The sequence below is a fragment of the Botryllus schlosseri genome, chromosome 6, assembly GCF_051294905.1.
Source record: "Botryllus schlosseri isolate E-star chromosome 6, Bs_hap1, whole genome shotgun sequence".
NCBI classification, from domain to species: domain Eukaryota; kingdom Metazoa; phylum Chordata; class Ascidiacea; order Stolidobranchia; family Styelidae; genus Botryllus; species Botryllus schlosseri.
The window spans coordinates 29,241,062-29,265,242 of NC_137241.1; the positions used below are offsets into that span (position 1 = coordinate 29,241,062).

At 39.9% G+C, this 24,181-nt stretch overlaps 2 protein-coding genes across 3 annotated transcripts; one reads left to right on the plus strand and one right to left on the minus strand.

Annotated features, from left to right (window-relative positions):
- Positions 1-661: 661 nt before the first annotated feature.
- On the minus strand, positions 662-1,226 carry LOC145442048 (small ribosomal subunit protein eS24-like). Its single transcript, XM_080320043.1, has one exon. The coding sequence runs from the start codon at positions 1,154-1,156 to the stop codon at positions 758-760; it is 399 nt and encodes a 132-aa protein (XP_080176169.1). The 5' UTR covers positions 1,157-1,226; the 3' UTR covers positions 662-757.
- Positions 1,227-3,098: 1,872 nt separating this feature from the next.
- Positions 3,099-22,425, plus strand: LOC145442041 (centrosomal protein of 41 kDa-like). Of its 2 annotated transcripts, XM_080320032.1 has the most exons (11): positions 3,099-3,255; positions 3,315-3,378; positions 5,905-5,952; positions 8,569-8,630; positions 10,107-10,164; positions 12,188-12,323; positions 15,889-16,052; positions 17,373-17,440; positions 17,887-18,001; positions 18,872-19,099; positions 20,892-22,425. In XM_080320032.1, the coding sequence occupies exons 1-11, from the start codon at positions 3,223-3,225 to the stop codon at positions 20,996-20,998; spliced, it is 1,083 nt and encodes a 360-aa protein (XP_080176158.1). In that variant the 5' UTR covers positions 3,099-3,222; the 3' UTR covers positions 20,999-22,425. The 2 variants fall into 2 exon arrangements, with proteins under 2 accessions (XP_080176158.1, XP_080176159.1); XM_080320033.1 differs by lacking the exons at positions 3,099-3,255; positions 3,315-3,378; positions 5,905-5,952 and adding an exon at positions 8,267-8,462.
- The last annotated feature ends 1,756 nt before the right edge of the window (positions 22,426-24,181 follow it).

The following is a 24,181-nucleotide window of genomic DNA, read 5'->3' on the forward strand; positions in this document are numbered from 1 at the left end:
ATGTAAGAGTCACACGAATTGATTATTGGATCATTGGATTGAATATTCTGACATCGCAACTTCAGTTGGTTAGGTTCAAGACATACAATGTACATTGTACGTACAGCATGCATATTAAAAAACTCTTTCTCCACTGTAGTACTAGCACCCTATTCATTAATGAATTGTTTGAAGCTGGCCCAGAATGAATATATTATTCCCGGCAATAGTGGAACTAAAACCCTTAACACACAGTGGAGTGGATGCGGGGATCTGATCATTACGTTTCGCGATGCGGATGGAGCAGCGGACGATCATAATATACACAGGAGTTTTCCCCTATGATCTATCTGGGCCGTAACAGCTGCACCCAAACCCCTAATTGGGTGAGCTCGAAGGGGCCCAAGATAATTACGTTGGTCGTTTGTTGGAGGATATTTATTCAACTCAAAAATTTTCGTCGTCAGATCATCAGAAACTATATCGTAGAGAATTGATAACAGGAATCGTGTGGTGTATGGTACATTCTGTACTAGTTGCTGACGAGTGTCAACTGAAAATATTCAGGATTATTTCAGTATAAATACACTATTCAATAGCATATTGAAGTTCTGTACCTCCAAGAATTGATTCCTATCGAAATATGAGAACTTAGCTCACCTTCACATCTACAGAGACAGAATTGTATCTCAGGAAAATTGACTTTATTCCTCAACGCATGAGAGCTCAAAAGATACAGGATCGTAGTAAGCAACATGCAATCGAAGTTAAGAGGAAATCACTTCTTCTTGCCAGCACCAACTTTAGCTTTAGCTGTGCCACGCACTTTCTTTTGACGATTCTTGCGTTCTTTCCTCTGTTTCCGTGACGGACGTTCTTTCTTCGGGGCCAGGCCTTGCCTCACCAGTCTGTATCGGGGTTCGAATTTTTTAGCGTAATCCAAGGTGTCGTAGATAAGGGCGAATCCTGAGGTCTTTCCACCACCGAACTGGGTTTTGAATCCGAAAGCAATAACAACATCGGAGGTCGTCTTGTAGACTTTGGCCAGCTGTTCGCGGATTTCTGACTTTGGCACGGTAGGTTTTCCTGGATGGATGACATCTACTACCATTTGTTTCCGCTGCAGAAGGCGGTTTGTCATGAACTTTCTCGTTCTAATAGTCACAGAACCCGACATATTTACGGCCAATTTTATCACCGACCAACCTGGCGAACCTACACGCTGAAAAGAACGATGCAGACTCCGGTTGCCAGAGCGTATAGAACACCGTGGCGCTATTACGAAAGCTCACGGTTAAAATATTGAATATATCAATAAATTAATGTCAATAATGCGATTATATGGCTTTATTAGCATCCAATTATATAATGGGTTAAAATTTTATTGAAATAAGTAATTATAATCAATGTTTATCAAGAAAATGAAGAGGAATTTCGGCCAGTATGGCAAGAGCATTAACCAGATATGACACGGTTGATGGGAAATGGCGATCGTTTTGTATTCGATAGTCATCTTAATGATTTGGTGTGGATAAAGTAAGCCCTTCACGGATATCTATACGAATAAATGTTTAATTTTTACGGAATATTACCCATAACGGCGACTGCAAATCCTTGTTTGGCCGCCTGGAAGTGGTCGATTATCGCACCCTAGCGGGTGTAATTTTTTCACGGTTAGTCTTCAACTCCAAGGCAACGCTTCAAACCGTAGGCGGTTTCGCAACAAAGCTCGAAAGGTTTTATAGCGAAAGGGTGTTGGTGTTATTCGGTGCCGTGGAATTTACCAAAATGCTCTAATGAATGAATTCAACCTGGTTTATTTGTAGTAGTGAGTTGCGTTCTACTTAACGCATTTTCATAAAATGTTTACCAGACCACGATCATCACGACATATGTCATTTTTATTTCTATTTGACTATTTCGCCTAGACCGGCTCGCGCCACTTCGTTTTCATCATTTGTCCCTTCTATGATAATTTCTGTCATTCTTCATTCAATGCGCATGGTTGTGCTTGGCCGAAGTGAGTGAAAGAATGACTTACTCATCAGCCTCAGCCTGTACGATACACCCACACGGTATTATTTCATTGTATCTCATTCTTATGGCTTTTTGAAATGATGAAATTGCCAAGCTGAACTGACATGTACCTTTGAGCTTCTAATCGGCGGCAATTATTTCTGCTCTTCGTAAACGTTTTTCTTGTCAGTTTTTGTAATGCTATTATTAATATTTTTGTGATGTTTGTTGGAATTGGTCACATAATATGACTGTGGAATTCTCTGCTAGTTGCAGATGATTACCCCTGATGGGGTCCGCTGAAAATATTTGGGTTCATTTCAATACAAATACATTATACTTGATCTGTAATCATTACTAGTTATGTCATTATAATGGCAATATGGAATGTGGATTTGGTTAACTTCGGGAATTGAATTCGCACTAACCATCATCAATATCGTGATGAAAATTTCCTTGATCCCTGTGCTTGGGTCCTTCAATTTGGATTTTGCTCATTTCATTCAATCGATATGTAACATATCATTTCATCAATCCAATATATTAGGTACGGTACCAGCCTGCCACCTCAGCCTACAGCAGCAATAAATTACACTAGAATTTAGTCCTTTGGTAGAGTTGCTATTAATGGTGCTTTAGCAAATATGTTAATATGGTAACATTCAGTCTTAAGGCTAAATTCCTTGTCTGATGATTGCATAAAAACATGACTGTAATATGGATTAGCTACATAGAGGTTTGAAATGTATCTCTCTCAAAATACAAAAAGAATTTTTGGTGATATGGTAGTAAAGCATACAACAGTTATAGACCTAGGTCTTCAAGTCAGCTTGGTGCTCACCAAGATTGTGCAGAATGTGCACGACAAATGTTGTTGATTATGATATAATTCTACCAAGTATCAGCAGTAAACTCAACATGACTTCATTGATATTTTCTAATTATTACCTTTAATCTCGTTAGAGCTATAATTTCATTTGGTTCCAATTTTTAGATCTTGTAGTATCTTGCACATGTTGATGTTGAGGCTAAGTTATCTCAATAATAAAGCATAATATGAATGTGAATTATAGCCTACTGTTGATTTTGAGAATTGAACTAACAATTACAGTAACCGACTTCACTTCATTTATCATCACTTGCAGAAAATTAACTTATCATTAGCTATATTGTGATAGTTTTACTGATGATAGGCAATCGACGGGAACAGGATTTATTTTGAATCAAATGTCGCACCTTCCTGGTATCGGAGATTCAAAAGTAACATCTATTTTTCTATCTCCATCTGCAATGTACTTATCTGTAACCTTTACATTTAGATTCTCCAAAGGAGAGTGCCTCAGAATATCAAGTATAGAAATGTCGGTGCAAGGGTGGATACAGGTATGCAAATATTGCATGACATTGGAACCATGCGTATCAGAGCGCTCTTATGTCGTATAATTTGCAATGAAGGCCTGCAATTTCGGGCTGTTATAAATTAACGGTTTGCTTCAAATTCTACTGGCTAATTGGCTGATTGATAATTAGGAAAGAATTTCTCAAAGCTTTAAATGTTATTTTAGGGCAGGTTTTTGCAACTTTTTTTTACAACTTCCAGCAGATTCCTAAATACTCACAAGTTATGTAGTATGGTGTTTTAAGCTGTTTGGAGGAATCTTATATTGGAACTTTTTGCCACCTTTTCGATTTTTCCTGCAACTTTCGCAGCTCCTTTCGATTATTCATGCAACTTTTGCAAGTTTTTTCGACAACACATTCAGGATAGGTCGCCGACAAATGTACTTTCACTGGGTAGATTTTTTCAGGCTATTGACTTTGTTGAAGTTGCCAACATTCAGTTTTGCAACAATGCCTTGGATGCGGAACAATTTAAGTATCTCATAACCTATTAATTTCAAGGAACTTGTCCATAAATGCAACCTTTTAGCGTAACTTTTTACTGCAACTTTTGTGAAAAATAAGTGCAACTTACCACGGATTTGACCACAACAAAAACTTGCCATAGTTATTTTATTTAAATCCTAACTTTTTGGCACTTCTTCGATGGCAGTCAGAGATCGAAAAGTGTTCACCATGATCACCAATGAATGTTTTCCATGAACACAAATAAAAATTTATAAACGTCAAAATAGCCTATATTGTTTTTGCGTTTGGAGAGGGTTAGGGTCAAGTTGGGTTTTAGGTATCCCAAGATTACGGTTGGAGTATTAGGGTGGGGGATGGGGATATCAGGGTTGCGGTAGGGGGATATTAGGGTTGTGAGAGGGGGGAATTAGGGTTGGGTTAGGGGGGATATCAGGGTTGGGGGGATATTAGGGTTGCGGGAGGGAGGATATTAGGGTTAGGGTAGGGGATATTAGGGTTAGGGAAGGAGGATAGTAGGGTTGGAGAAGGGGATATTAGGGTTGGAGGAGAGGGAGATTGGAGGTGGGGTAGGGTATCCCAAGATTAGGGTTGGGGGGATAATAGGGTTAGGGAGGGGGATATTAGGGTTGGGGGAAAGGGGGATTGGAAGTGGGTTAGGGTACCCTAAGATTAGGGTTGGGAGAGGTGGGGTATTAGGGTTGGGAGTTAGCAGGATATTAGGATTGGGATAGGGGGATTGGAGGTGGGGTAGGGTATCCCAAGATTAGGGTTGGGGAAAGGGGTTTATAAGGGCTGTGGGAGAGGGGATATTAGGGTGGGGAAAGGGAGATTGGAAGTGGGTTAAACCCTGGTTAGAGGTAATCTAACCCCAACTTTGAACCTAACCCACATCCAACCCTAATATCCCCCCTATCTAACCCTATTATCCCCCCAACCCTAATCTTGGGATACCCTACCCCACCTCCAATCTCCCTCTCCCCCAACCCTAATATCCCCCTCCCCAACCCTACTATCCCCTACCCTAATCCTAATATCCTCCCTCCCGTAACCCTAATAGACCCCTATCCCCTACCCTAATATCCCCCCTCCCCAACCCTAATATCCACCTTCCCTAACATCCCCTACCCTAACCCTAATATCCTCCCTCCCCAACCCTAATATCCCTCTTCCCTAACCCTAATATTCCCCTCCCCCAACCCTAAATCCCCCCTAACCCAACCCTAATTTCCCCCTCTCACAACCCTGATATCCCCCTCCCGCAACCCTGATGTCCCCCTCCCACACCCTAATACTACAACCCTAATCTTGGTATACCCAAAACCCAACTTTGACCCTAACCCTCTCCAAACGCAAAAAAAATAGATTTTGACGTTTATAAATTTTTATTCATGTTCATGGAAAACATTCATTGGTGATCATGATGAACACTTTTCGATCCCTGACTGCCATCGAAGAAGTGCCAACTTTTTTACTCCAATAACTTCGCTTCTACGGGCTGAATTGAGCCAAATTTGTTACGCATTGTTTTTCTTTTTAGACAATTTTGTGTCGACAGAAAGTAAAAGTTAAAAAAAAAATTTAATGTGAATTATTTTAAAATCTTTTGACTATGATAACTTCGCTTCTGCTGGTTGTAACTGAGTCTCATTTGAAGTGCAGCATTTTTTAGGCTACCCAACCTAACAATTTCATCGACTAGCCAGTGAAATTTGAATATATAAATATTTTTGAACAACCCTAGTTACATAAAATATTGCAGTGTCACAATTAACGGCAATTGTAAGTGCCTATCAACACACAATAATATAAGCCAAAGTGATTGGGAATAAGTTGCCCTGGTAACCTTGAAGGTTTTGTAAGGTTTGGTGATTCAGGTAAATACGACAAGATATGCTGTTATGTTCATGGGGGAACTTTAATGATGTCTGAGACTATCGTGAAGTAGGATGAATAATTTATGAGCATTAAACAACACAAATACCGTAGGCTTAAAAACAAATTATGTGGATATAGTTTGGAATTATGAACTTTAATTTTCAGGTGCAAGTACTTCCAGATATGAAAGAAAAATCGAAGAATTGCAATCTAGTAAGTGTTTCATCCCTAATTGTTCCATTTCCAAAATAATGTCAGCTCATTAATCAGATGATTGCCTGACTGTTTTAAAATTGCATGTCTATGTTAGGCTAAATATTAGCGCACGTAATAGTGAGAATTGTGAAACAAACAGGGCACATGTGGGTTAGATGATTTACTGGAACTGATTGACTTTGAACAATCTAGGCCTATCGTTCGTAGAGTTTTCAGGAAGATACATTTTCACCAAATTCATATCATAAAGGTTTGTCATGATGTTATATGACGAAAGTTCAATCATTTTCTTTACTAATCAAAATTATGCTAGGTTGGTATAAAATCAACTCATAGGTCCGCCAAACAAGATTTCGTTGTTAAAGCGGCAATGTAACGAATTGCAAATTGGCATTGCAAAGTTGGTAAAACCAACCGACATTTTAATGGCGGTCTAAAATCAATAATTTGCTTGTAACTTTTTTTCTGTACATTTTGAAGACAAAGTTCTATGGAAGTGAGATAGAAACATGTTGCTTCGGCATCTTTTAAGCCCAAGACTAGCTTTCTAGCATAAGCGGTTATTAAGAAATGGTAAAAATAGTTATTTTCGGTAAGGTACGGTGAAATTGCACGGCCACTAGAGGGTGCAGAAACATGAAATCATGATAGAAGTAATTCATTCGAGATTTAGGACCAAATATCAAAGGCACTTTTTGAAATTCAAATTTTTCTTTTTTTAACTCTACCCTGGGCACAATCAGCCCTGGACAACTTGATAATTCTAGACATCTAATTAGAGCGAAATACCAGAATTCTAATTTGATTTCTAGTTTGGCTGTAAATGCTACGGGGGAAGCATATAGTGCGAAACGAGCCAGCCAAGCTTGCTGTACAGACATTTGCTATTATCGTGCTCATAAGAATGGGCTATGATTTGGTATGAAATGAACTATAGCTATAATTCTAATTTTACTCTAATTTGGAGAAGCTGGAGATTCTCTAGTCCAAATCTGGGCACTTTTGCCTTACAACTAAGTCTAAGAGCTACAGATCGAGTATGTTTGAACAATATATTTGATGTCTCATGATTTCCATAATATTGAGATATTGAAGACATTTGATTGTTATGAACTGAATTATGTGTTTAAATCGATATGGATGCTAGTTACGTTGACATAGCACGCCTATGAATATTGCTGTACAAACTACATGGTCGGTACAACAGGGCAGGGCCCTTCCGACTCCATGGCGACCTCTTTAACTTGGTATTGTTATGTCATTTGTTGTAAACGACCGGCCGTTTATTCTGCGCTTGATGATGTTGGCACCAGTTTGACTGTTTGCTCTTCAGCTCCACGAGTGACTTGAGTGCCACTCCTTCTGTGAAGTTCATTTTAATCCTTAACTCTACTGAGAGTTGAGCACCCTCGAGCTTGAAAAGAAAAAATCATTAACTGGAGAGACTAGGATATTAAATTCCATGCAAATACCAGTTCAAGTCTGCTTGGCTTGTCTTCTATGGCGATTCGTAATGTTTGAGTTACCCTATGTGCTTATTATCTGGAATTATATAGTGACAATAAAAACAGCAAATAATTCACATTGATATTATGATTATTTGTAGAATGGTCTATTTTCCTTTACAAATTTTTGTTTCTTGATATCGCCTACTAGGATAAAAGTATTTATATTGCTATAAGGCATGATGGGATCCAATAGCTTTACGTTTGCTCAGATAGTTGTGATTTTTCCCAAGTTTTGTCTATTGTTGGGTCAGGTTTGCTCTATTGTGCTGATATCTCGCTGTATCAACTCGCCATCCTAATCACTTTGTCATCAGTAAATCCTTCCTAACAACTCACGTTCATTTCGATAACATCAGGCTAGTTTAGGGGATATTTGTAGACATTATATCAAGTCCGATGCTATCATTTCGGTTCTTAACTGCTATCGGGAGGCTGGTATACCGTGCAATCCTGTGAAAAGATATAGCATTGACGGGAGCTAGACGTAGGCAGTTTGATACATATCGTGGTACTGTGGAGGTGATCCTGATTTGGATAATAACTGCGTGAATGTGGCTCAGAAAGACGTGGGATATGCCTTCATAAGTAGCCTAGTGTTCTTGAATATTACAATCATATTGAAATAAACCCAAATATTTTCGGCCGACACAATGTTATAAATATAATGTTCTTCTCAATGGTCTGCTAGTAGCTCATGATTACCCCTGATGAGTGTCAGCCAAAATTAATCGGGTTTATTTCAATATGTAGCCCTATATATCATGCAATTGTATATTGAAGTTCTGTACCTACAAGAGTGTCTCCACACCATCCTGTCATGCAAACATCAAAAATTGTTACTATTTCCAAGACTTCTCCCTTACCTGTAATATTTAACTGGTATTTTAATGGCTGTATGATATTTGGAAGAGTTAACATTGTGCAAGGATATGCCGATTAAAATCAAACGTCCGGATGTTAAAAGACTCCTGAAATCGAGCTGGTCACTAAATATCGAAGGTTTGCAATGTCGTAGCGTTATCGCCACACAAAGAATTTCGTTAACATTTATTTGGGACCTGTACTGGTGATGAATGCTGAGATTTTAACCGGGATTTACATTTAGATTACAGATACAGGAAGAATGAACTATTCAAGAGAATCAAAGTGACCACTTTTGCTCAGCTGGTAAGCATCAATTAATTTATCGCCACTATATCTTGTCTGTATCTGTCATCATTACTTTCCCATTGATTGCACACGTGGTCAACTAGATATAGAGATAATTCTTGCTAATTTTCTAGTTGATTGTACTCTCGTGTTTTATATGTTGAAGATGTGGCTTATGTGACGTGGTGTTACACTGTATGCAGGCTACTGTGTATTTCATTTGTGGTTTGTTGCAGAATACGTTTAATGACGCTTGTCTCTTGGCCAGATCAATTTATTAAACCTATTCTTTATGCAGTCGAACACTCCAATTGAAATCACTTTTGGATACAAGAATTTTTATTCTCAAGAGTACTGAACTTTGTTTTCCAGTAGCCTACCTAGTTGCCTTATGACAACGTATTTATTTTCCGTCAACTGTGTCTATACAATCGTTTTCTTTGGTCTTTTGTTGCCGCTAACACGTTTTCATTCTATTATTGTGATCTATCATATCATAACTGAAGCTCACATTTATGCCGAACCCATGTTATACAAGACTTAGGAAATAATGATCTGTGATGTTAGTTCCGACAAAGTAAACTGCATAGATCACCATTGAAATCTACTTCACAATTCTACATCCAATGAAATTGTATATTCATATTGAGATGAAGTTGAATGTTTTCGGCTGACACTCGTCAGGGGTAATCGTCAGCAACTAGTAGAGAATTCAAGAGAACAACGTATCGGTATATCAGCAATCCTATCACAAGAAATATGCACCAGCATGAAATTTCGAATACGAGAGCGTTCAATGCACTATATTTAGATGGCACACAAACTCTTTTCATTGACACAGCCTTGGCTGGTGTATTTTGATAAAAGTCGACTCCAAGGCACACAAATGAAAGTGTGAACGGCCCCTCCCGGCCTCCCAATGACACGAAATCTGTCGTCTTGATAATTTTTCGCACAAGCGGGATTATCCAACAAATGTTGGGCAATTGCTGAATTTATGGCCTTTGATCGTTCCGCGTCAATCTTGAGCGGATGAGGATCTAGGAACATGCTGATTTATGCGTTCCTGCAAACGCTTTGACGTTCTTCCCACGTAGCCGCGATCACAGTGGCACTTGTATCCGTATTCTACATCCATAGAAATTTTCAGCGGCTTAATTATTGCGCATTCTCAATCCGCGCTTAATGAAAGACTTATGATTGCGACTAAAGCTCAAGTTTACAGCAGCGTAAATTTGCTTTCTATGAGACGGAGTGCTTCAAATGAAAGTCCTATTCCTATCATGTGTTCAGGCTAATTTTGCTGAACAGTTTTTTAAACAAAACTTGTTTTTATGTTACACTTTGTAAAGTAGAAAATACTTGTAATTGAGTTGAAATTTATGACGTTGTTTCTACTTGAGTATGCTGACGACGTTCGCCATCTCTGATATATTGGCATGTTTCTAGTGATCTGTCGACGTGTCAGAATTCAGTATATGGTGTTGTTCTCAGGTTCTGCAAGTGGCTAATATCTCGATGCAAGATGATGACGCGTCAATTTCTGAAATCGGTAGGCTCTTGTTATCACTAGGGCTGGGCACAATGATCGAGTGCTTGAATCTGTGTCGAGTATTCATTCTACTGGCTCGAGTCGAGTAACGAGACATGGCTTTTTGGAGTGCTGAAATTACATGCTCCTTGACACCGCGAGTTAGTTTATCAATGACGATCATAGTTTTGATACTATTTTTCACTGTGGAAGCCTTGTAATCTCGATTGGTGGTATCGCAGCATTGAAACCTGTAGTATAATGCTGCGCAAATTACTGGAGATGATATATCTGCGAAGCCTTGATCAACCAACAACATTGTCACAAAGTGCAATGAAATAGGCATTGTCGAAAAAATATCAAAATATCTTTAATGCGATGTAGAAGTAGCGTTATATCCTTTGTAGTCGCCTGAATGGTACAGATTTAAACTTTCTGCGTCATTCATACTGTTAATAATGAATGATACTCGAATACTTGAAGCCTAATACTCGATTCAGAATGGAACCACTCAGGTAACCACCATTGCTCAGTCCTAGTTATTGTCTGGCGTCTTTAACCCTTTGCGACCGGCGGTCTAGTATACTATGAGTATACTAGACCGCGACTGTTTAACACAGAAGAGTCGGTATTTAATCGAAGATAGCTAGACCTGTATTGGTCATAAACTATTGCAATCGGTTTGTATGGATAGCTCTTATAAATACGCATACATCAGACTATGTATAACCTATTATTGCAATGTATATCCTGCTTGAAATGCAGATAAAACACGCAAAAACGTTTCCCGCAAAATTGAATTTATAATGATGTTCGCGTGAATGACCGCCTGAAATATAAACCATTGTATCTTCCGTTCTAGACGTGATATAACCAATTACAATTATCTTCAATGACTTGTTGTTGGTCATACTATTCTATGAAAGTCCTTATATCGAAGATTAGCACGTATAAGATGTTTCAAATTGACGTGAAAGAAGGATAGCTTATTACGTGAAAATCATGGCTGCGTGAGATCACCCGACTCGCTGCAGTTTCAAACAGATGTACAATTGCTTCATGCAATAGCAAATTGTACGTATGGTTAGCCATTATCCTGACATATTCATCAATATCCCTATCATGAAGCTTAGTTTTGTATAAGAAAGCCAACACCAGCCCTAACACTACACAAATAAGCGTGCGAGTTAGGCTATTTTGGTACCCGAGCCTGTAATAACAACATCATATAGAGGCAGTTATATATCAGTCTTAGATGACACACGAAGTTACTGTTGGCTTCTATGAATACTGTTGATCATACATGGAACACTAGCCGTGTAGAATACAGTTCAAATTGATGTGAAATAAAGCAATAATGTATCACGTGAAATGACTTTTCGAGCGTATATGGGAGCTGGGCAGTGCCGAATAAGGCAATATGTGTATACTTACGGATCCCTTATGCAGTTGCAAGTTACATATAACAAGCAACTGGGGTTGGATAACACTTCAATAGCATGGAGATATATACGATCTAAGGGAAAATTGCGCAGGCAGTTACTATGTTATGTAGAGCTGCACGCGCGTTGCCTTCAGCGAGAATACGAGATTACGTAATCGATTACTCATCGGCGGCGGCCGCGTGATTGTGCTTATCATCCCTACCTTTCCAAGATCGTAGCGCTGGGCTATGAAGCGCTATAGTAGCGTGTAATGTATCATTGGAACGTAGAGATTCATGCGGAAGGCAATCAGGTGGCCATATACCAAAAGAGGGCCTGGGTATGACGTCAGGAGATGTAGAAGAACAAAATTATATTTTATTTTCAATAAAATCACAAACATTTTCTCGCATAACGTTATTCCCTCTAGCGTCTGAGCCGTGAGAGTATCTCAGACCGCTAGGCGGCTACTTCAGGTTTACGGCAATATATTGGGCGTCGATTTAAGCCATATGGATGACATTTTATCGTTATTTTTTGTGGATGCAGTAAAATTTTGGTCAGTAGGCCGGCCGGTTACAAAGGGTTAAAGTCAATCTGTTTTGTCCATTTCTTTGCAGCTACCTCGCGATCGGAGGTGAGTTCGATTTCGACGCTCAACGGCAATCGCCAATCTACCGAGCTTGCGAGAGGCGACGACGTCACGGGAGAAGAGAACGAGGATCCGCTGCCGTCGTCTCGTTCTACGTTGCAAGGGTAGGTGCTCTCAACTGTCTATTGTGCGAAATCAGACATTACACGTGGTAAACTTTCCTCCCTGTCCGCGAAATATGTCATAATTTTGTATCTCAATTGTAAAACGCAAGAAGTTGGACGCTTGTGCGGCAATTGGACAAATGACAAATTTTAGATTGATTCAGGGATTCGGAATCTATTTTCCAAATTTGTGGTCTACTTCACAGGTAAAGTACGTCATAATGTAAGTTTTGTACCGAACAGCTTTAAAGTAACCTAAAACATACTCTTTATGCGGATGGCACCAGCGGGTTTCTCCGAAAAAAATGTTGCTTCACTTTTCAAAACTGTAAAACTAGACCTCAATGGGATGCCAAACCAGCAAGTGATATAACGTTGGATTCAGAATTTCAATGCCTAATCAACTACGCCACAAAGCGAGATGGGAGCAGGTCAACCATGCGTGTATATAAAATCGAGAAAATAAGATAACCTTGTGAAAATAGACAAGTTTTGGTTACTTCCTTATAGAGTCCACAAAGTATACCTAGTGTGAATAAGTACGTGCTATTCACTTAGACAGAGATTACTTCTTTGAAACAAGCCATGAGTGATCGCTTTTGGTCAACTAATTCAATCGATACTATCAAAACATGGTAGAGCATTTCACCATAAATACGCAGTCAGTTTTGAAAAGTGAAGCAAAATTTTTCGGAAAAATCACTCCGGTGCCGGCCGGTTAAGACCAGTAATTTGCGTAAGGTTGAAGACTTTTCAGTCGAAATTCGTTAAATTTCGGCAGTACAATTTAGCGTCATTTGTCAGTGTAATAAAGGCTAGCAAACAGCAGTATTTTTCAAAAGAAACAGATTACCGTAATTTTCGGAATATAGTGCGCCCCCATGTATAATACGCACCCTTAAAATGACGTGTATATTCTGGGGAAAAGCCTGTGCCCATGTATAGTGCACACCTTGCATTCGCAGAACATGAACACATGAATAGTTGCGGTTTAGTATTCGATGTTGTTCTGTTTTGCGATGTCACTGTCGAACAATTAATCATAATAGAATTAATGGCATTGTCTCTAAACGACAGTAGATAGTAGCCAAAGCCTGTGAGGTCGGCGACGCGATAGCTCAGGCTAGCGACACACGACATCTTGCGCACGTGGCCTATTACAATTACACATGCGATTTCTCAGGCCAACGGTTATGTCAGACGCGCCAGTCCTGTTGGAGATGCGACTGATTACGCAAGCGATATATCTTGCGCACATGGCCTCTTGTGTATGTGATTGTTAAGGCCTGTCGTTGACAAGGATCAACAAGGATTGCCGCGCACTAGGGTTGTCCATAATTTGGAAAATCTCAAAATTTATGCGTATCCATGTCTCATTATATAGATTATAGATAAAAAACGTCAATGAACCTGCAATAAGCTCACAGGAAAGTCGTTAACATTTGTCTAAATGCGTTTGAAAGTAGCTGCCGTAGAGTGGGCGTGTCAGCGACCATAGAACGGCAAGCAGACTAGTAATTACGAAATCACGGCGTTTGATTGGCTAATCTGCTATGCTTCAATGATCACGACGGTGGCGGCTTGCTGATCAGCTGGTCAAGGAGTCGGCTAACGGCGGTGATTCAGTAAGCGCATTGTAGGTTGGTCCGCAGATAATGATTCAAGATTAATTCAGAACATGTTGAGTGACGAAATACATGATTAACAAAAAACAGCTGCTTCACAAAAACTTCAAATACACGACTTGATGGCTTATTGTGAAGGCAACCGTTGTAGCCTGTATGCCTCGTTTTCATCGAGGGAAAGCACAAAAACACGAGAAGAAATATTGCAAAGGCGCTTATGCATGTGGCGATCGATCTTCTAGTTTCAGAGGGGATGTTCCACGATTGAATACAAATATGAAACTTGACATTGACACTGCTGTGTCTGATCTTATCTTGTCGTGGTAGCCTATATAATTGAAGTCCTAAAAGCTGTACGGGCTGGATAAATCAGCCATTTATGCTTGGCGCTTGTCACATTCTTGCAGCATAATGAATCATACACGCGAGTGCTGTCCAAGTCCTCAATGATGCCCCGGAATAAGGTCTAAAGGCAAGCATAGACTATGCTGGTAGGACCAGTAAAAAGACTGTTCTCTTGCATTCTTTAGCATGTCCATAATGAATCTTAGATCATTACCGGCTGCATCACGACTAATGCTTGAATCAAACCAGACATGGACATAAAAAAAGAATGTATTGAAGCGGTGCGGTAGTTAAATTTCTTTAGAGTCCCAATGCAAGCAACCCGGTCGGCCCACATATCTTCTGAGCATACTGGATTGTGTCCAGAATCCGTCTCACATGGTGTGCTGCACCAGTTTGGCGATAACTAATATACTTTACCTGCACTGCACCCAGAAAAGCAGGATCACTTGGCGTTATCTCAATCATATCAGATGGGTATTTCTGGGATCTATAAGTTCACAAGCATTTGCTGTTTCACCTCTGTCATGCCTGCAAGGCTGTATTGTTGTTCTGAGCCTATCGTCATCTAGTTTTAACACTAAAAATTCAATGACCAAGTGTCTCATTTTAGTATTTAATCACAAACGTACAATGCACTTACAGAATCATCATTGCCGTTAGCGTACGTCTTGAACGTAGAAGCACATAATCAGCAAGCCGCCGTGATCGTGGTCATTGAAGCATAGCTGATTAACCAATCAAGAGACGTGATTTTGTGATTACTAGTCTTCTCGCCGTTCTATGGTCGCTAACCCGCCCACTCTATGGCAGCTACTTTCAAACGCATTTAGACAAATGTTAACGACTTTCCTGTGAGCTTATTGCAGGTTCATTGACGTTTTTTATCAATAATCTACAGAATGAGACATGGATACGCATCTTTTTTGAGATTTTCCAAATTTTGGACAACCCTACCGCGCACGCTTGTAGCAATCAGCGACCTGATTTCGCTCGCGTACAAACTGCAAACCAACTCAGCAAGAGATCGCGTGCTTTGCAGACGACTCTCGTTAATTAGAAACACGCTTTTCGTTAATTGGCAACAAGCTTCTCTATTTGGCAGCGCGTTACACTCTATAATACGAGTTAAGGGGCCCAATGGCTGGAGGTGATGCGCAATTTAAACTAACATGAAGAAAGGTGTGATTTCAAGTTTTTGATCGAGGAATTTTTTTTTTCACGGCTTGCTGTACCCATGTATAATACGCAGCCCCCTATTTTGGGGCAAAAAATCGGTTAATTTTTGCGCATTGTACATGGAAAATTACAGTAGTCAAATTCGAGTTCTGGTTTTTCACAGGATTTTGCCTAGCAGAAAATTCAATTGAACCACATATAAGACGGGTATTATCAAAAAGGCAACACTAAACTTCCTGTTACATTCAAATTCCGACTATTTGCTCTTGATGTGCATATTTTGGTCATGATTACATTCTGAGTTAATTTTGAAGGTTCGCCGATCTGCAAAATTTGTTCTGAAATTTTAGCTGTCCCGAATCTAAAATGGTTGAGAAGCACCGATCCAGGATTATCTATCTTCAATTCTATTTCAGCGTGATCAAGGGGGTTGGTGAAGCTGACGTTTCTGAGAAGCGGAATAAAAAGGTGTCGAAACCGGACGACCCAACGTATTTGTCGCAGCACTACGTAGACGCGCCGTATCTACTGCTCGACGTTCGCGACAGGGATGACTACGAACATTGTCACATCACCACAGGTCCGGCTAATTTGTTTTGAGGAATACTGGATTTTTGTCATAAAATTGGAAAATTGACTCGACTCGAGTCAATTTGGGCATTGACTCGACACATTCTATGCGACTTATTCAAGTGTCGTATATCAGGACCGATGATTGAAAAATAGGCCCAGAAACTGAATCATCTATCTTACATGTTCAAAGTGAGAAAATTGAGTTTATTATGAAACCGAGGCCTTTAGTATCACCCAAGAGTTTCGCAGAAGCAAGTTGAATTTGAACTTGATACTGAACAGTGAACATTATGACTCGGACCCGACCCTATGCGCCCTGACTTGACTCGGTGGTGAATTCAAAATGACTCGACTTGATTCGAGTCAAAACTATAACAGTAAAATTGATGTATGACTTGGAAGCTTGTGACTTGGTAACAACCCTGTCTGAGTGATTTGATTTCGAATGTTCACTAGTATAAACTCACAGCAGTATGAAGGATGCGTAAAGTTCAAATATGTACCTTTTGGGCGACCACAAATAATATAACGCGATCTCTGCATCATATTACAGATAATTTGGTATTTTTTCGACCATGCCTATTTCAAATGTTGTGGGTCGATCACAACTTCATAAATATGTTATATCAACTAAGGTAAGTTTCTTTGTACTGTATGTTACTTATGCTGCGATGCGACCAATCGAGGATTTCCAAGGATTCCACGGTGGAAGATTGAACTAAAACTGTAATTCTTTTGATAATTGAACTCTTAGCCTGGGAAGCAGGGTTGTAGCCAATTCACAAGTTTCTGATTCACAAATTAATCTCACTTTTATAGTTTTAACTTGAATCATTTTCAATTCATCACCGAGTCAATTCCGAGTCCGAGTCAGCGAGTGGAGGATAGAGTCAGAGTCATAGCGTTTTGACTCGAGTCCAAGTCATTAAAGTCACTGTTCAGTTTTCAGTTCAACCCACTGTGTTCAACTCTGCTCGAGTGATATAGAATGGCTCGCATTCATAATATAATAATTTCCCTCAGTCTTAACACTATCTGGCTCTATTTCCAAGTATCAGGACTGATAGACGAAATACCAATCATGTGGTGACTTTCGTATTCTTCGAAGTTACAAAGAAATGTCTGTCTTGGCTGTCCTAGTCTCGAGTCATATGACTTGGTTCGAGTCATCGCACAATGACTCGAGTACAAGTCGAGTCAATAAAATGGATTGCGCATTTGAAAAAATGACTCGAGGCAAGTCGAGTCACCAAATAATCGCGACTCGAGTTATTACAACCCTGTGAAATACTTTATTGATGAATTAAAACATGTTTTTACTTTCCAGCCGTCCACTTCCCAATCGCTATGCTGTCGAGGACGATGAATAACTTCACGCGGCAAATTCTCGACTACGTATCCTTTGAAACTTGACTGGGTAACTACCCAATGCACACAGAGTTGGGAAACTAGAAGATTCCAAATTTGAATTATTGAATTCTCAAAAGAACTCGTGGGGATTGAGTCCTGAATTGAGTTCATATCAAATCAAGCGTTTGTTCTGGTATGCGCGGGAATGGCAAATGTCTGTACACTTAGCCTGGACCGTTTCGCACGATACAGTTCTGTAGGATTATCAGGAAAAGCCGAACTTAGATTAGAATAAAAATGAGTGTATAAAAACGTTTCACAAATTAGATTAGAATTCGATGACAGACATTTCCCTCAAATTAGTGTGATTAGACAACTAGAATTATGTAGAATTACGTAATTTGACTTCATGTCCTGGTGTATTAGCTACTACTGTATTTGTTGGTCATCTCTATCATTTTGAATGCTCTGTCCTTGACAAGAATCTACAGAAAAATGCGTTTGGAAAAATCATCATTCTGTACGACGAGGACGAACGAACGGCTACGACGGCGGCCACGACGATGGTGGAGCGAGGATTTGACAATATTTTTGTCATTTCTGGAGGTAGATAACCCATGTGATGAGCCAAATTCTCGTTGATAAATTACCTCCCGATTGGCAAGGAGCATGAATTTCACGACTGACTTGAATCAATAGAATAAATACTCGATTCAGATTCGAAATATTGTGCCCAGCGCTGTTGGTAACTGTATGTAGAAGTGACTCCATGCATTTCATCTTGCCCTGCCGTGAAGCTATTGGCTTACTCACATCTGGGTCCCTCGAAATAATTCTAGATCTATCCGAACCAACCTTTGAACCTGGCGTTTTTTATCAGTTGATCGACGGTACTAAACTTGAATATTGCTGTCCGAACTAGGTTCATTGTAGTATAATTTATCAGCTCAGCTTTATAATTTTTAGACTCATGACTTTACATCTGTTCCCTTATTGACATAATAACAAGGATATCAGCGGATTCAATGAAACCAATATGAAGAGTATGACGTAACCATTGTTTCATCATACTTTGCCGAAATTAGTTTTCATTTGAATCCTTGTCCATAATGGGGCAAGAGTTTCTGTAGGCTTCAAGCGAAAAACCTAAATTTGACATTATACGATTGAATACCGTAATATATTGATGTTGTGTATCAACAATCGTATCACAAAATATGACGTCACCAACATGCAATTTTGTGCTATGATTGTATACAATATTGACATACAATATTCTTTCCAATTCTCTACCAGCTGCTGACGATGACCTCTGACGAGTGTCAGCCGAAAATATCCGGGTTCATTTCAATATGACTATACTATTCAATAGTAGAGAATTGAAAAGAACATTGTACATCAATAGTCAGGTTTATTTCAATATGAATGTATATTATTCAATTGTATTGAAATCTAACATTGGATTTGGTCTTCCAGGACTGAAAGTGATCGCTCAAAAGATTCCCGAAGGTTTGGTGAACGGCCCACTTCCCCGGGGCATCGTCCCGGCGTACATCTCCAAGAGGCTACGCAGCGTTCGCGCCCAGGGAGAGGAGGACCCCGCCTGCGCCCACGCAATTTCTGATAAGAAGAGATTTTCCGCGGACGATCTCGATAAAATCAATCATTATCTCGACGAAAGCTTGGTTCCTATGGATACTGGAAGTATGATGGGTTTTCCGTGATTTCGTTGATATGGGGCCATCACATGTGGCGGTGATATTTTTCGGCGTTAGAGATATTTCCCAAATGATCTAGACACGCAACTATATTTAATATTTCCGACTTGCATTAAATTAAAAGTATAGTGAACAGTAACTTCTAAATTTTTAATGTCATCCGTATGGTATGAGTGCTCAAGTAGGTTTCACCTACTACCATTGTTTACTCAAGTGATTTTAGGCTACTTCCAATTCTACGTGAATCGTGTTTGAACAGTTACTGTTACACTTTGGATTCTGGAAGTAGGAGTAGTTTCGTGGTAGGCAGGGTAGTAACCTAGTCACAAGGTTCCGAGTCACAAGTCAATCTCACTTTTATAGTTTGACTCGAGTCAAGTCGAGTCATTTTCAACTCACCACCGAGTCAGGTCAATGAATAGAGGGTCGAGTCCGAGTCATTGTGTTGTGACTCAAGTTCAAGTCGTTGTGTTCATTATTCAGTTTTGAGTTCAATCCGGTTAAACCCACCTTTTTTCACTCCGCTCGAGTGTATAGAATAGCTCGCATTCATAATATTCCCGTAATTTTCCATGTATAATGCACAAAATTTTACCGATTTTTTGCCCTAAAATAGGGGGGTGCGTATTATACATAGGTACAGCAAGCCTTGAAAAAAATCCTTCGATCAAAAACTTGAAATCACACCTTTCTTCATGCTTGTTTAAATCGCGCATCACCTCTAGCCATTGGGCCCCGTAATTCGTATTATAGAGTGTAACGCGCTGCCAAATAGAGAAGCGGGTAACCAATTAACGAAAGCGTGTTTCTAATTAACGAGAGTCGTCTGCAAAGCACGCGATCTCTTGCTGAGTTGGGTTGCCGTTTGTACGTGAGCGAATTTAGGTCGCTGATTGCTACAAGCGTGCGCGGCAATTCTTGTTGATTCATCGCGTCAACGCCAGGCCTCAACAATCGCATACACAAGAGGCCATGTGCGCAAGATATAATCGCTTGCGTAATCAGTCGCATCTCCAACAGGACTGGTGCACCCGACAGAACCGTTGGACTGAGCAATCGCATCTGTAATTGTAATAGGCCACGTGCGCAAGATGTCGTGTGTCGCTAGCCTGAGCTATCGTGTCGCCGACCTCACAGGCTTTGGTTGCTATCTACTCTCGTTTAGAGACAATGCCGTTAATTGTAATATGATTAGCGATCATTATGTCATGATTGTTCGACAGTGACATCGCAAAACAGAACAACATCGAATACTAAACCGCAACTATTCATGTACTGCGAATGCAGGGTGCGTACTATGCACGGTTACAGGCTTTTTCCTAGAATATACACGTCATTTCAAGGGTGCATATTATACATGGGGGCGCACTATATTCGGAACCTATTACCGCACTATTACGGTACCAATTTTGCTCAGTTCCAACAGTTTCTGACCCTGCTTTCCGAGTATCAGGACTGATAGATGAAATACCAACCATGTGGTGACTTCACTATTCTTTGAAGCTACACTGAAGTGTCTGTCTTGGCCGTCCTAGTCTCGAGTCATATGACTTGGTTCGAGTCATTCGCAATGACTCGAGTACAAGTCGAGTTAATACGCAAATTGACTAGAGTCGAGTCATTTTGTGCATTTGAAAAAATGTCTCGGGCCATGTCGAGTCACCAAAAATCGAGTCTCAAGTCAGACTTCAGTGATTGAGTCATTACAACCCTTCAGTATCAATATATTAATCAACAACCCTAGAATATAAATATATTAATCAACTCTCTTTTTCCAGGTCGCCTGAGTCGTCAGTCGAAAGCCACCCTTCGCAGTCATATGGTTAGCAAAGCGTCGTCCATGTCAACAGCCGGCAGCATGTCTGGACGCAGGCCGTGGAAATAACGGCCCGCACACGATTGCGTCTTCAGACTCGATTTAAACGCGCGAATCTACACCAAGAGTCGGACTTGTGAAGGAAGCACACTTAATTTCGTAACCCTCCACTGTAGCCAGCACACGTCAAGGAGTAGATCTACGGGCGGACGTAGATTTCACTGTACTCGTAGCGATTATGCAATTGGATCTATGCTGCTTCAGTCGATACTAGGGCTGGGCATGATGATTCGAGTAAATGAATCTGAATCGAATATTACTTCTAATGATTTGAGTGGAGTAGTCAGACATGATTCTCGAGTACTGGAATTATAAGCTCCTTTCCACTAAGAACTCATTTATTAAATAAAAAGATGGTCCAATGCTGAAACATCCATTGGTCCTATCGTAGTATGCAAAACATGTATTACAAAGCTACACACGTTAGCGGAAATGACATATCCGTGAAGTCGTGATCGGTCCTCAGCATTGTCACAAAGCGTAATGAAATAGGTAAGCGTAATGAAATAGGTATGGTCGAAAAAATACCGAACTATATTTAATGTGGTGTACGACTGGTGTTGTGTTCCTCGAGGCAGCATGGTAGTTAAATATTAAAACTTACCGTATTATTCATACTGTTACGACGTCATAATAAGTGATACTCTACTCGGACTCGAAGCCTATGCCTAGCCCTAGTCAGGACCTCGTCTGCACGAGAATCTAGAATTCTCAGATGTTGAGATTTTTGGTCAAATCAATTATTGATATCTGAAGTGTGAACATGGCTTGTGTGTTCTTCTCGGTGTTGACCTGTAGAACGCGAATACTTTTTTGAAACAGTCGAGTATTAATGTTTTGAGAATAGCTGGAAACTCGTTCCAAGCTTTTGGTCTTCGATTACACCGGAAGTATGCGTAATTTTACTTTCCACTTTGCTGTCGTAGCTTAGTTTACAGCATGATTTTATTTGTGTAAATGGTACGATTGATTATTAGCAGTAAGGAATTTCGATAGAGAATAATATATGAATGAGTTTTTGTAGCGTACCTTGATTTTAGTGTGTCGATTGTTCTCACTCTGTTATTGTTATTATGTGTTCATCTTTTCTGTAAGTAATGACATATGTACCGGTCGAAGTCCTATGGTATCTAGTAGATGCTGTCTCCATCCCAGAAAACAACTAATTTACGGACTGACGATTCTTAATACTTTGGTCATCGAAATTCTAATGTTCCCTTTTATATTCCTGTAAGGTCTGTCATTGTGCTTTTCTCTAGAGCTGCTACACGGAAGCGGTTGGTGTCGGGCGCTGGTAAGCATCTGATCTTAACAGGCTTGATGCATTTACTGTAAAATGGGGCCTTGAAACACGTGAAAATGTTCTATTTTTGTACGTTGTGTCTGAATTGTACTTTGTGTCTAAATTTTGTTTTAATAAAAGTTTACTGATTGAGGTTATGTTGCGGTTAAGGGCATTTTATGAGCGTTCTACAATAACAATGGGGTTAACAGTGAATTTGATTTCTAGGGATTGGTAGTCACACTCCGTTGTAGGCGCATTGTCAACAAAAAAGTAATTTAATTTGTTGAAAACAATTTCATTTCAATATGCCACAAGACTGCGATATGAAAAGATAAGAAAGTATCGAAACGACTTGTAGTAGTCTTTGAGATCAGACACGCACCCTGGCCTAGGCGATGTAAAAAGGAGGCATGCACACTGAACGAAAATAAAGGAAGTTGATATAAAAGGACAGGCGACAAAAAGAGGTGGCATGTGTCGCCGTGTCGGTACCCAGTCAACAAAAGTGTGTATATTCAATGCCGAACCAGGCGAAGACAGTGCTGGAGAGAAGTGAACGCAACCTTTCTGACACTACAGTGAGGCGGCGCCTTTGATGTACAAAAACTGATCGCTCTCGAATCCAAAAGATCGATTGTTCTTGCCAACGGCCGGCAGATTGGTGTCAGCGTTATTAACCAATCAACTTGCGCATGATTATCACGCGGCTTCACAGTAACGTCTCTTCTGCCTATCTTTGATCGGTGGATCATTCCAGAATTATCATCGAAAAATTGAATAACTCCGCTTCTACAGCTTGGAATTGAGTCAAATTTGTTTTGCATCGTTTTTGAAGACAGCGCAACAATTTCATAGGGTTGGCAGAAACATTTGAAAAATTTTTTAAACTGTGCGAAACACGCGAATATTGGTGGGAATGAATTGAAATTGCGCATGCGTCGTTTTTTAAGACAACCTCACAATTTAATCACGCAGCCAGCAAGGTTCAGGAAAAAATTAATTTTTGAACAGCCCTGGTGTAGGGGTTGTATCAGGCTAAATAATTGCTCATATTATTTTATTCAATATCTTCCTTAAGTGGAATTTTTTTCGATTCATGTATAAAATTCGTAGGGTAGGGACCGATGGTACAATAGCCAAATCAAGCAAAATAATCAATAAGCATACTAATCATGCAACAATTGAAACATGCCTACGTACAGCCATTAGTATGTATCCTCAAATTTATAGGTTCGAGCCTAAATCGAAACGCGACTTTATGGCAACATTTGAATTGTTATTAATTATATTTTTTGACGGTTGCGACCAAACATTATTCTTTGGCATGCTGTAGCTTAGATTATAATATACACAGCAAGAAAATTTGTCACATCTGAGTTTTTGAGAGTATGTCTCATAGGTCCCCGGGTCGTGTGCCATTGGACCCGCCGGGTGGGGACCGATGATACGTTCGAGCAACAGATTTTAAACGTTCATAAATATTTTTTGAAAAGACGGATATTCACGTATATGCGCGATAGGTAGAGCTTGTATCAAAGTGTTGCGAGCCAGCAAAAGATCTGCTGTTATCGGCTGAAAATATTGGGGCCGGAGATCATTTTCCAATTTTTGATCCATCGCTACCACATCTCCCCTACTCGATTTTGTCCAGCCCTAATCATAGAGAGAGAGAAAGTCTTTATTTTTTCATCAAACCAAAATACATAACACACACGGCAGTGGTGGTGGTACAGAAAATATGCATGCACAGTATTCGGTATTAGATAGGAATGATCGATAAGACCGTGAGGGTCATCTAGTCTGATCACACCAGCATCAAACAGGTACACTTGACTCTAAACAGTAAGCCCGGGGGCGTGTCTAAAAAAAGGGTTGGGAACCACTGCACTAAACTTTCGAGCTTTCGA